The following is a 14692-nucleotide window of genomic DNA, read 5'->3' as shown; positions in this document are numbered from 1 at the left end:
CACGCGCTCTGGTTGTTGGGAGTCGCGTTGGTAACGTAGATCTTACGGAAACACCCGAACGGGCCAACTCATACGGATAGAAGCAAAGTATGCTTGTGTGGCAGAAACTGTGGAATAAAGTGGGGGTAGCCAGGACGTCGTGGTGGTGGAACCACGTTCCACGATTCTGGCATCACTGGTCCCAGGGAAGGGCACTGATGCCAGAATCGTGGGATTTTCGTGCGAGCGCTTACCCTCTCCATGCCTCCCGTGGGTATTTTACACAAGCATATTCTAGCCTGTCCGTGAGCTCTGCCCCCACTACGTCCTACTCGGCGACTCACCAACACAAGCGTTTTCTACCTCTGTCCGTGTGCGCTCTGCTTCGGGTGTTCTCGGTAAAAGTCTACGTCACGCGTTTACGACGCGACGGCCGAATGGCCCAAGCCAAGTCAAAATCCCGTATCCCAAGCAATCTAAACGCCGAGAGTCGAGAGCAGCATGAATTCTCTAACGCCCTCATGACGAGGGACCCCGTCCATAACCCCGTTCGAATCCCGATGCGACGCTTTTACTTTTTATTCTTAATTATTGTGTAATTTTAGTTTGTAATTTGCCAGTAAAATAAAAGGTTCAAAAATATTAATTTAAGAAGCATTTTACAAAAATGGGAGATGTATTTATTACTCTTTAATATTTAAATTTTATATTACACAAATACATATTCTCTTATATATACTATTGACAAATTATTCTTACAATTAGATGTTACCATCATTCTAACTATTGCAGTACATACATATGAAAACATTGGAAGAAAAATCCATCACATTAATATGTTACGTACAGTAAAATGAAAGCTTGGAAGATATTAATTTCAGAAACGCTTCATTGTCATATTCGGTAGTAGTACTATTATTCCAATTGCGGTTTAAACTATGTGCATATGTACTTCTTTTCAGATATAGAAAAGTAAAGGACCGACGCCGAGAGCAGAATGATTTCTCTCACACGCTCGTTCATGATGAAGAGCCTGTTCGTATCCCGATGCGACCGTTTTAGTTTTTATTTTTAATTATTGTATAATTTCACTTTGTAATATGTCAGTAAAATAACAGCTTCGAAGATATTAATTTGAGAAGCATTTTCAAAATTCGATTTTTGTATTAATGATATATTTCGCGTTTCTGAGAACCGTTGCAGTAGGTCCACGCACATGTGATGTTAGTAGTCCTTTACTTTTCTATGTCTGAAAAGAAGTATACACATAGTGTGAACCGCAATTGGAATAATAGTACTACTACCGAATATGACCATGACGCGCGTATATGAGCAGGTACTTAGGGTGAGACGTATCTGACCGCAACGCGGGCAACCCTATCGTAAATGGAGGCAATAACGAGACTGCACGGTGGCTCATTGTAACACATAATTTGGAAATGTCTTTATTACCGGAAAGTAGGACGGTATTGAATTCTTAGAAACCATTTTAACGTAAAGGGACTTTGAATTAGGTGCAATTATACGCGCGCCGAATACATTATTGTCCGATTATTTCAAAAGGGGTTGTAAGGAATTTCCCAGATTTTGAAAGAAGCATTTTAGCCGCCCAAAGAAATTAATATACCGTGAGTAAAGAAAGTCCATATTGAGGACGGAACACTTGTGACATTATTTACAGGACAAAAAGAAAAGACGATGTGTTGTATGTACATGCATATTATCCATGCTCACCGACATCAAATCAACAAAATGCATATGCGTGGACCAGCTTAACAAAAAAATCTGATTTTGAAAATGCTTCTCAAATTAATATCTTCCAAGCTTTCATTTTACTGTACGTAACATATTAATGTGATGGATTTTTCTTCCAATGTTTTCATATGTATGTACTGTAATACTTAGAATGAAGGTAACATCTAATTGTACGAATAATTTGTGTATACATAAGAGAATATGTATTTGTGTAATATAAAATTTAAATATTGAAGAGGAATAAATACATCTCCCATTTTTTTAAAATGCTTCTTGAATCAATATCTTCGAAGTTTTTATTTTACTGACATATTACAAAATGAAATTATGCAATAATTAAAAATAAAAAGTAAAACCGTCGCATCGGGATTCGAACGGGGTTTCGGACGGGGTTTCGGACGGGGTCTTCATCATGAACGCGTGAGAGAAATCATGCAGCTCTCCGCGTTTAGGACGTAAATTTTAGGTTGCTTGGGATTTGGGATTTTTGACCTGGCTTGGGCCACTCGGCCGTCGCGTCGTAAACGCGTGACGTAGGCTTTTGCCGAGAACACCCGAAGCAGAGCGCACACGGACAGAGGTAGAAAACGCTTGTGTTGGTGAGTCGCCGAGTAGGACGTAGTGGGGGCAGAACTCACACGGACAGGCTACATATGCTTGTGTAAAATACCCACGGGAGGCATGGAGAGGGTAAGCGCTCGCGCGAAAATCCCACGATTCTGGCATCACTGGCCCCGGGGGCAAGGGCGGAGCTGGTCACGGTAGTATGCTTAGGAGTTCGGCGTTCGCGCGACCAGCCTTCATGCCCGAGAGGATCACCGGGGAGTTTTCAATAGGTAAAAGTCCCACATAGGCATTCCGCCTCGAGCGGAGACCTTTTGAAGATTTTCCCCCGTTACAAAAAAAAGGTGTGGTTAGATATCTATATCGAAGCCGGACTCACGGACTGTTGCCATTTTTACCTTCAGCATGACTAGTACTATAGTCGGCTATGATGCAGCGCGTAACCAATCCTACTGTGGCAGCTCGGCTAATAGACTCATGCTCTGATTGGTCGGGATTTTATGTTAATATCTCGTTAACAAAGCTTCGGAGAACATTTTCGCTAAGGAAAACGTTGTTTCAGGTCACCCCAGGAATCACCTCTTTCAAGGACTTGCAACATTTTGGTTACACCCTGTATAAGTAATCACTACCGTGCACTGCATGTAAAACAACAAACTGTTTTTGTTTCAAAAAGCTTTTGTTTATTCTACCAGCTTATTAGAATCATATTTCACATAAGTTTACACAATTGCCACCAAGCTATTGCATTTAAGACTGTAGATAGAGTGAGGGAGGGAAGGAATTAGACACGGGTACGAAAGTCAGACGCCTTACCCTTATATTTAAAAAACATATGTTGAAATTACTGTTTGGTCGGAAACTTTTAGCAGCCACTGTAAATGGAACAAATTTTCACGAAACTTTATGTGTTGCCAATGTGTTTAAAGGAAATATTAGGATAGCTTGAAACAGTCGTTAGAAACGGATGTAAATCCATTGTAAGCCTCGTGTACCGCCAATTACAGGCCGTGAATATGTGCACGTTTAATCTGAGACACGTGCATAGCTCAAGAGAATTACCGGGTGGATGTGAAACGAAGAGCACACTGGATGCTTCGGAACTTTCGAAACTCCGCTTGTACCACGGTAAACTCGTTTTAAACATCAATATTAGGCAGGCGCGTCCTGCTTCTTCGCGCCGATATGACGCGTCTGCAGGAGAATAAAGGCCCATTTATACACATCCGGGCCGTGTCCGTTCCGTGTCCCATCCGTGCCCCGGACCTAAATTGGTTACCATATTTTTATATCTAGCAGTTTATACTCATTCGAATTGTCTGCATCACCATTCGTGGCACCGAGAAAGCTTGATCGCCCGAATCGGGCACGGAACGGACACGGCCCGGATGTGTATAAATGGGCCTTAAGGGTTTTCCGCTGTTTCACTGGAAGAAATTACGGACAAAAACGGGGGAACGGAATTACGAGATTTTTCGTTCGTCGTGAGTTTTGTAAGTGTTCCGAAGTCCGGGATCGGAACGGAAAATTTCGAAAAAAGTGCTGGAGATCGTCTGGGGGAAAGTTTATTTGAGTTTTATGGGAACTTTTAGAGGATTGTAGACAGCATTCGGTTGCTTTTTAAATTTCTCTAGCAAATTTCGCACTTTAAAATTTTCTGTAAGTTTTGTATGGTTAGGATAAAAGAAAATAGTCCAGAATATTAGAGAACAGTGATGAATAGTATTAAGAGATAATGTATCAAAGACATGTGGAATTGGTAACAGATAGTGGATCTCGTTGGTATATTTAAGGGTATCTTGAAAATGTGGTTCCAAAGTTTCATAATTCGTATGTTTCTGATGAAGAATAACTCAAAAAAACACTTGAGCATGGGTTTTGCGCACTTGTTGAACGGAGCGCACTTGTATTGATTGCAATGGGTAACATTTTGAGCCGTATTTACATTAAAAATCATTTAAAGAATATTGGATCAAATTTTCCGCATCACAATTAAAATATTCTAGTTGACCTACGTTTGTCAATAAAAAAGCAAAACGATAAAAAACTAATTGTTACGTTGTGTGTCTCTCTTAATACCATATAACTTATATTTAAAATGTTTTTTCATATTATGAACAGGTTGCAAGCAATTTAGATGGCAGTATTAGATGAATCACTCTCTGTATACAGGGTGGATCACAAAACGTGATCAACTTACAATGAGATTATTCTACTACTAGGCTGTTGAATCGAAAACTTTGTTTGTGCAGACGTCATAAATAGAACTAGGCAGTCGTATCTTAACTGTTCAGGCGAGTGTACTGCAGCTGATGGACACCATTTTGAACATTGTTTTAATTAAGGTATATGATATTATCTTACTGTTTCTTTGGTTTAGAAGAAATACTTCTTTGTCATGATGCTTGCTGAATTCGTCTCGGTAGCTGTCCACTAAAACATGTGCGTAAAAAAATTATAGGTTCATCTATAAAAAATTAAAGGTGACCTTGACAACTAGGAAAAGGGGTTGACAAAAAAATTGGTACACTCATCTTAAAGCTATCCTTGGATCATGTTATATTGGCCAACAAAATTTTCGTTCGAACAGTTCGCAGTAGAATAATCTAAACTGATCACATTTCGTGGTCCACGCTGTATATGTAAGTACAGTTCCGAGACTACGAGGCTTCTCTCAGAATTTCTTTAATATTATTCCCGTGTCTCCAAGTGTTTTCAACAGTTTTCACAGGATGAGTAGATACACGACAAAAGCACGTATTATACATAGCACATATCGGGTAGCCGAGCGAATGCATATGTTCACTGTGTTTTAGGCGCAACGTTTGCCAAATTACGTAGAAGTTTCGTGGGGAACGTGCGATGTGTCATTGAGATACGTGGGACCCTAGAGAAAAACGTGCGACTGCTGACAATAAAAAGCTGTCAAGTAGAAAGCAATGTCATGCTTCGCCTTGGACCAAAACGTTCCCAGTGGTCGTGGAAGATTCGACGAACAATTACATATTTTCTATCTGCACGTTCATGTGACCCAGCCAATCCAGCTTTTCTCATAATCACAACAAGATAAGTTTCATTGTAATACGTGGATTACGTAGAAACGGGAATTTTACTTTTATGTAAATATATAGTTCGTACATGGGCGTTAAATTGAACATTAATTTTTCCATTGGTCAAAGATTTTGAATATTACACGGAATTAATCACGAAGTGACCCTTTCACTATTATCAATGAAATATTTTTTACGTTGCTATCGTATACTGTTTTTAATAAGATCAGGATAAAATTTTTGATAATATGATTCAGTCCGTTAAACAATCTGAATTATGATTTTGTTGACTTATACATAAGTTAATTTAATATTTAAGTGTAACATGTAATTTGTACATAGTTAGTCACATAATGATTTATTATAGTCCGTTAAATGATTTACTGTAAACAGAATTTTTGAAAGACTAGGATTAAAAGTAAATGTTTTGAATTCGCAATTTAAATTTATGCAACTTGATGTCAGCACCTTATCAAGAAATGAATGTATAAAATTATAATTTAGTGTACACTAACTATTTATCATTTAAAATACGTGCACACTCAGTATGTATATTCATGACATTTTTATTTCATTAGAATCTTCCATGAGATCATCATTGCATGTAAATAACGAAGAATAACGTGAAAGTCTCTACCTACACCAGGGCACAATTAGTTACCATGTCGAAGCTCTAAAGATATTTCAAAAACTAAACCACAACTTTCCAACATTCAAGGATCGTTGAACTGAACATGCTACGAGATAAGCAAATGTGTGCTGTTGAGATAAAATGTTGTCTGTTTTCTCAAAGTTAAGCCTTTGAATGTCCACAATTTTAGAAAATCCAAACTCTCCATAATCCAAAATCTTGGGGGAGGGAACCAATATTTACATGTAACTGTTGGTCTAAAACATTTTCCATAGGCTACCAACTAATCAATAGCCCTCCATTTTATTTGCGTTTGTTAAACGATACAATTTCAATAAAGATATGTTCTATTAGTATTCATCATCTTTGGTCTGAGAATTTTTAAAGATCAATTTTTTTTATTTCCATAATAAAATTTGCCAAGGAGCAACGTATGCAAATAAAACCAAGGCATCTCGATGCAACAGTTGAAATTATTACATATAGAAGGAGATCGATGAAGAAAGAAGATAAAGAGAAAAACAAGAGGGGGCATAACATTTCGTGGTGGCGATGCAAAAGTACCTCGTATGTATTCTCCATGTGTTTCGCCACGTGTTCCGCCAGCTATGGACAAACATCTTGTATACAGTAAGATCGCGACGACCTGACGGACATTTCAAACGTCGTCGGTTTTTCGTTCAACCTGGCCTTCAGGTCACCACGATTCGTTTATTTATAGGGTGTCCCTAATCGACACGCTTTCCTTCTTAAATTTTGTAAATCTCGAGAAGTTGTAGCCATCATTCGATTTTGAAATAATTAATCTGTTACCTGGGGACAGTAACTGAACTCGACTGGAAGACGAGTTAACACGTAATTTGTCTTTAATAATTTCCCCTTCTCCTGTTCATTTACCCACTGTATCTTTCATTTCACCGTATTAAAAATCTTAATATCAGTACAGGTTACAGCTTATTCGCATTTATTGCAGGATAAAATGCGTCAGATCGTTTTTCTACACCGTCAGTTTTGTTTGTGCGAGCAATTATGTTCGAAAAGTTACTCAGTTAATAGGTTAAGTATGTTTATAATTGAGTTGTTCACTTTACTCTACTGGCGACAATAAATATAGCGATAACTGTTCAGAATCTTTGTTTATAGAACACCCTATATATAAGGAGTAATATGTTTTTGTAGTTATTTCGATGCATGGACGTCGACCGAATTTACAAATCACACGAGAAATGAACTAGCATTAAGAAAATAAGTATAATTATTGATTATAGTTTTTTTTTCAGCTTTGAATTACGAAGAGATCGTTTATTTATCGGAACTCGAAAAGATCGGTTTCACTAAATACGTTGAACATTGTTTCTTATTTGAAAAATACGATCGACGTCTTAATAAAAGCATATAAGCCAAACATAGCACATACAGCTTCACGAAACAGTGAATAAAAAATATAGTCATGTGTTAGATCAGTGATGGGCAACTCAGCGTCCGCCAAACTCATTGGCGGGCAACGGCGTGCAGCGTGCAGGCACTTAGCAGTGGTGGGGGAAATGTGTGAGTGAGAACGCATATCTATAATTCACTCCATACACAAGTGACGTTTCCTGTCTCGCATCCCCTCCACAGGAGCCCGCGGATACTCGCCGCTTGCCCGTACGGGCAACGTGCCCGAGCGGGCGCGGTTGCCCATCACTGTGTTATATGATTGTGTGCTTTGATTCTGCATCGTCGCGGACTATAAAGTGAATAGCTTTTGTTTGTTATGTTTTTGTCGAGAGACTTGTTTGTTTTTCTGTGTTCGATTTCTCACCAGCTTGTCCAGTTGTTTATAAACAGCCGCGAAATACGGCACCCCATTCGTCCTGAAACATAATATTTGATCTCTTGTCTGGAACTTATAATGGGTAACCTTTCTTTCTATAAATACAGCACTGTGCACTAAAAACCCTACCGTTGTGAAATAAGAACTATACGTCTCTTTGTTCCTCTTACACTTTTTCGAAAAAATATTACCCAAAAAATATACTTCCTTGTAACTTCTGTTTTAATAAATATATAACACTTAAAAATTTTCCGATATTAAACTTTCGTATTATACGGTATGAAAAATAATAGCTTTATAATTTGTAAAACACCTTATGTATATACAGGGTGTTCGACAACTAGTGGGACAAAATTTAAAGGGTGATTCTTTGAGGCAAAATAAGACGAAAATCAAGAATAACGAAATTGCAAAAAAATGCTTTGTTTGTTAGTTATAAGGGTTTAAAAATTCACCCAAATGATGGCAATACGCACGCACGGAGTGTCAGTGGATCACGGCTCATCAGGGGCGTACAGTCAGTTTAAAGACCCAACGACGTGCAGGAAAAGTCGGTACAACAGCTGTTTACTTACCCCATAGAAGATGTCGATAACTTGTGCCCGCGGTATTTGAGTCGAATCCACCTGTATCGCATTAACTCTGATTACTCGATAAAATTCGCAAGAAATGTAAATATCTTCTTACGAATATTATCGAGTAGAGAGGATTAATGCCCACCTCTAGTTGTCACGTATCACAATTGTCCTGTCCACGAGTATCCATGAAATTAATCCGCACACGCATATACACCACACAAGTCCGCGAAAAGTGTCCATACACACTGCGCGATTGTCCCGACCGCGAAAAATGTTTACACACTGCGCGATTAAGTAGACCCGCGAGCTGTTCCATCGTTGGGTTTAACACTCTACAGGTTACACAAAACTAACACTCAAAATAATTAATTTAAAACTATTTAACACTAATTTTTAGCCTACACTAATTAATTTATAACAACTGTTTATACTCATTTTTAAGATGCTATAATTAAGAAAATCTACAATATTTAATAAAACTCACAATAATTAATTTGCACTATTTATAACGACGACATGCGCGACACTACTAAATAATCACTACTTAATCGTTAAATAAACTAAAACTTAGTTTTCCGAACATGAACTCTATTTGCTTGTAGAATGCAAAGGGCACCGTTCGGAAAGGGCGACTAGTATTTTTGAACCGATCGTTTCTCGTTAGGATCGATGTGGCGTAATAGGTCTATCCCCACTCTTTCATGGTCGATACTTTTTGGGAAGGAAAAACTGCATGGGAAAGTGTCTTGGAGGTAGCGTTTCTTTTCGTATATACTTAGAGCAACATCTGTATCTTTTTCTCATACACCATTCGGGGCCACTTGGCCATGACGCCGAGGGTGTGCGAGTCTGGACATTATAAAACTGTCTCTTGTCTTCTGCAGTGCGACCACTCGCGGATTGCCTGCAACGTGTTGCTGCCATCCACGAAGACCTTGCCCATTGTGTTTTCGGCCGTTCCTCTTGACATTAACTTTTTAGTTTCATTCTAATATCATTATACGTTTTGTATGATCCATGTTAATTGCATATTATTTTCTTCCGGATTCAAGAACCTCAACCACATGGAGTAAGATCGACGGGGTAATAAAATGTGCAATGCACATAAAACATACGGTAAGTCAATATTCAATATTTCAGGAATAAAGATATTCTATCGAGCGAAGCTTCGAACGATAAGCAATTAACGCATGCACTCGTTTAAAAACATCGTTCGGCACCCCGCGACGGAGGACAAGTTCGTCCGCACAGTCACCCCCGAAATGTAAAGTCATTCTGGTATGAATGACACCAGCCGCTTACGGTCGACCCACGAAGGCGGCTTGCTACCGGAAACGGAGCACGCCGCTGTTTATTCCTGAAATATTGAATATAGACTTACTGTATGTTTTATGTGCATTGCACATTTTACATATTACCCCTTCGATCTTACTACAAGTGTTTGAGGTTCTTGTGTCCGCAAAAAAATAATATGCAATTAACATTGATCATACAAAACGTATAATGATATTAGAATGAAACTAAGATGAAATTTGCCGCACCTGCATTACGATGCATGAAGGAACTACATAAAATAAAATAGATAAAATTGTTAAACACATACATTCGGTGTAATATGAACCGTTTCTAACATAGAGTTGGCATTCGACATTGAAAGTTCTTTTTACAAGTTAATGTCAGGAGGGACAGCTGAAAACACAGTAGGCAAGGTCTTCGTCGATGGCAGCAAAACGTTACAGTCAATCCGCGGGTGGTCGTCCTGCAGAAGTCAAGAGACAGTTTTATAATGTCCAGACTCGCACACCCTCGGTATCGTGGCCAAGTGGCCCCGAGGCCCCGAGTTGTGTTGGAGAGAAAAATACAGAAGTTGCTCTAAGAATATACGAAAAGAAACGCGACCTCCAAGACACTTTAACATGCAGTCTCTCCTTCCCAAAAAGTATTGACCATGAAAAAGTGAGGATCGACCTTTTACGCCACATCGATCCTAACGAGGGAGGATCAGTTCAACAATATCAGTCGTCGTTTCCGAACGGTGCCCTTTGCATTCTACGAGCAAATAGAGTTCATGTTCGGAAAACTAAGTTTTAGTTTATTTAGCGATTGCGTAGTGATTCTTTAGTAGTGTCGCGTATGTCGTCGTTATAAATAGTGCAAATTAATTATTGTGAGTTTTATTAATTATTGTAGATTTTATTAAGTATTGTAGATTTTATTAATTATTGTAGGTTTTATTAAATATTGTAGATTTTATTAATTATTGTAGGTTTTATTAAATATTGTAGATTTTATTAATTATTGCAGGTTAAATATTAGTGTTAAATAGTTCTAAATTAATTATTTTAAGTGTTAGCTTTGTCTAACGTTCGGAGTGTTAAACGCAACGGAGGAATCGCTCACGGGTCCAATTAATCGCGCAGTGTGTGTGGACACTTTTAGCGGACTTCTGTGGTGCACGTGTATGTGCGGATTAATTGCATGGATACGTGACGATTGTTGTACGTGACAACTAGGGGGGCATTAACCTTCTCTACTCGATAGTATCCGTGAGAGAATATTTACATTTCTTGCAAATTTTATCGAGTAATCAGAGTTAATGCCATACAAGTGGATCGACTCAAATACCGCGGTCACAAGTTATCGACATCTTCTACAGAGTAAGAAGACAGCTATTTTACCTACTTTTCCTGGACGTCGTTGAGTCTTTAAAGTGACTGTACGCCCCTGATGAGTCGTGATCCGCTGACACTCCGTGCGCGCGGATTGCCATGATTTGGGTCAATTTTCAAACGCTTATAACTAACAAACGAAGCATTTTTCGCAATTTCGTTATTCTTGATTTTCGTCTTATTTTGCCTCAAAGAATCACCCCTTAAATTTTTTCCCACTAGTAGTCAAACACCCAGTATAGTCTAATAATAATTTCTTTAATGTTTAAAATGTATAATAATAAGTCCAAATTTTTTTATAAATCTGGAATAATTTTGTATTTAGTTTTGAAAATTCATTAATGTATCCATCTTGATTCAATGTAACCATTGTAGATGTTTAAACACGAAGCAATTTCTAATTCAAAGATTCTCTCATAACAGATACTCTACATCTAATACACTTACAAAAATGGTGCAATCTACGAAAAAAAAGAAGAATACTATGATATTTGCTTTACTAATGGTTTATTAACTTCACGTTTGACAATTTGATACTTTGTATTACTGCAGCTATTTTTTAGTAAAATTATGAATATTGCCTCTTCTAGTTACCAGATTAAACGTCGAAGTTCAGTTATCATACCGTAGAACAGAGCTGCGTAACTTCTGCTCCCGGAGTCGGTGCCCCACTCCGGGAGTACCCGCACTACGCGGCTCAAGCTGCCTCGATCGCGACGTCCAGAGCGTCGCATGCTACGGTGCGGCGCCACAGTAGGGTATTTGAACCGAAAAGCTAGCCAAAACTATTTCAAAATTTACTCAATTTTCAAACCCTCATAACTTTGTTACTATTCATCCAAAATTGATGAAACAAAAACCATTATAAAGCATGAACGTTCTGGTATTTTTGTTCTTTAAATCGATTTTATCAAAATGGTTGTGTAGAGGGTAAAATTCACCCCTAAATGGGAGTGTGCCAAGCTGTACTTTTCCTTGATGTTCGTCAAGTGCTACGGAGTGCAAACAATATTTTTTTGCAATTTTGATATATACCACCGGAAAGTGTGATCGTTTGTCTTTAAAATAAAGTAAAACTCATCGAAGAACGATCTGGTTTAACAAAGATACAGCCCTTTAAACGAAACCTATATTTTTCAAATGTTTTGGGTACAGTAAGATATGTATACAGGGTGGGGCAATAACTATGTCGACTTAGCATATTGCCGTTATTTCTAGTAATATGAAAAGATGTTATATACAAAACTTACACGGTATAGACTGGGGCATATTGTATAGAGGAGATTTCAAGGTCATCTAAATTTTTTTAATGGAATGCTATGTTTTTTTTTATCGCGATGTGATAACCAGTGTTGAGACGATTTTAGCGAGCTATCATTGAAGATCATGCAAGGTCAAACGTGGTAGTAAAATAAACTTTCCTACATTACAGGATATGCTCGAAGTGGTGACCGTTTGCGTCCATACAAAGTTGCAATCTTTGTATCGCTGCATCATAATTGCAGCATGTGTTAGTTCAGAAACGATAAGACATGCACGTGATGCAGCGATACGAAGATTGCAACTTTGCACTGACGCAAACGGTCACCACTTCGAGCATCTCTTGTAGTGTAAGAAAGTTTATTTTACTACCGCATTTGACCTTGCATGATCTTCAGTGATAGCTCCCTGAAGTTGTCTCAACACCGGTATCACATCACGGTAAAAAAACATAGCATTCCATTAAAAAAATAGAGAGGACATTGAAATCTCTGTGCGTTCACCCACGCAGAAAATATTTGTGTCACAAAATGCCCCCCTCTATACCCTGTAAGTTTTGTATATAACATTTTTTCATACGATTACAAATAATGGCAATATTCAAAGTGGACATAGTTATTGCCCCACCTTGTATATGGTACAACATACAGGGTCTTGCACGTAACTCGACCATCTTAAATATATCGCTTATTTTATATGATAGAAAAAGTATCAGGGGGGAAAAATATTCTGTTCGAAGGCGCCAATACGGTGATCGGCAGAATTTTTTTCTCAAGGTCATCGAATTTTTTTTTAATGGGACTACATATTTTCACTACAACACTCTTATAGCATATAAAAAAACAAATCCAACAAGGTGCAATATGTTGACCTTCACGTGACCTTTAGCGAAAAAATCATGAAATGTTTGTCAGTAAGCTCAGTACGCGTTCGGAGACGGTAAATGAAGGAATTTCAATTTCATTGGAACAGTATACCGTGTAAGTGTCCCTGGTGCTTGTAAACAGACATTCGTATTCTTCTTTCATCAGCTGAAGTATGTTTACAAGCATTATTATCAAAGCGGTAATTTTAGCAAGCGATTATTTCTTTTTATTATGTGTTATTTACTGATGAGACCTCATTCACGAATAAAGGGCAAATAAATAAGCACAATATGCATTATTGGTCTGTGGAAAACCCGGATTGGCTGAGACAAGTTCAGAATCAGCGACCATGGAGTGTAAATGTGTGGTCCGGTATTATCAACCATCGAGTTATTGGCCCATTCTTTATCGAAGGAACATTAAATGGTCAAAAATATGCAGATTTAAAAAAAAATGAATTATCCATATTGCTAGAAGACGTTCCGTTACAATATCGGTCAAGGATGTGGTTTCAGCACGACGGCTGTCCAGCTCATAATGCACTCGTCGCACGCAATGTATTAGACAGAATTTTTCCCGACCGTTGGATAGGACATGGTGCAAGAATTTGTTGGCCAGCTCGATCGCCGGATCTTACTTGATTTCTTTCTGTGGGGACACCTAAAAAGTAAAGTTTACAATGACGTTCCCACAACAGCAGAAAACATGCGACAAAGGGTTCTACATGAATGTAGATCAATTACTGCAGAGAAACTTAAAAATATGCAGCAAGAATTTATTTACCGCCTCCAAAAATGTATCCAGGTTCATGGTCCACATTTTGAACACCTTCTAAAATAAAGATTTAACTAAACACTGTTCCAATGAAATTGAAATTCCTTCATTTACCGTCCCCGAACGCGTACTGAGCTTACTGACAAACATTTCATGATTTTTTCGCTAAAGGTCACGTGAAGGTCAACATATTGCACCTCGTTGGATTTGTTTTTTTATATGATATAAGAGTGTCGTAGTGAAAATATGTAGTCCGATTAAAAAAAAATTCAATGACCTTGAAATATCGACAAAAATGACCTTGTGAAAAAAATTCGGCCTATCACCGTATTCGCGCCTTCGAACAGAATATTTTTCTCCCCTGATATTTTTTCTATCATACAAAATAAGCGATATATTTAAGGTGGTCAAGTTACGTGAAATACCCTGTATACAGGGTGTCCCAAAAATGACCTCCGACCCGGAAATGGGGCACTCGGGGGGTGAATTGGAACAACTTTTTCCTTAGCAACAATGTAAACTGAGGCTTCGTTACCGAGATATTAACGAAAAACCGCGACCAATCAGAGCGCGAGTTTGCCAGCCGAGTTCCCGCGCTAGCGGTGGCTACGCGCTACGCTTGTACTACGAAACTCCGAACAAGTAGGTCACCATGCATCGCAGGAAACCGCGTATAATAATAGCAAACAAATAAGACGTAACAAATAAAATCATACTTTTTATCATCTGTGGTTTGTTATTTAAAGAGAT

General features: G+C 38.3%; 1 protein-coding gene across 1 annotated transcript in view; it reads right to left on the bottom strand.

Annotated features, from left to right (window-relative positions):
- LOC107189142 (BAI1-associated protein 3) overlaps positions 1–14692 on the bottom strand; it is a gene marked incomplete at its 5' end in the record, with an annotated part of 165721 nt that overhangs the window by 67464 nt on the left and 83565 nt on the right. Inside the window, 2 exons of the mRNA XM_015577617.1 lie at positions 6544–6585; positions 7784–7835. Of these exons, the coding sequence (XP_015433103.1) occupies positions 6544–6585; positions 7784–7835 (94 nt within the window). The remainder of the gene's footprint in view (positions 1–6543; positions 6586–7783; positions 7836–14692) is intronic.

Source organism: Dufourea novaeangliae, unplaced genomic scaffold (genome assembly GCF_001272555.1).
Source record: "Dufourea novaeangliae isolate 0120121106 unplaced genomic scaffold, ASM127255v1 scaffold150, whole genome shotgun sequence".
In the NCBI taxonomy this organism is placed as follows: Eukaryota; Metazoa; Arthropoda; class Insecta; order Hymenoptera; family Halictidae; genus Dufourea; species Dufourea novaeangliae.
This window is presented reverse-complemented; position numbering and strand designations above follow the sequence as displayed.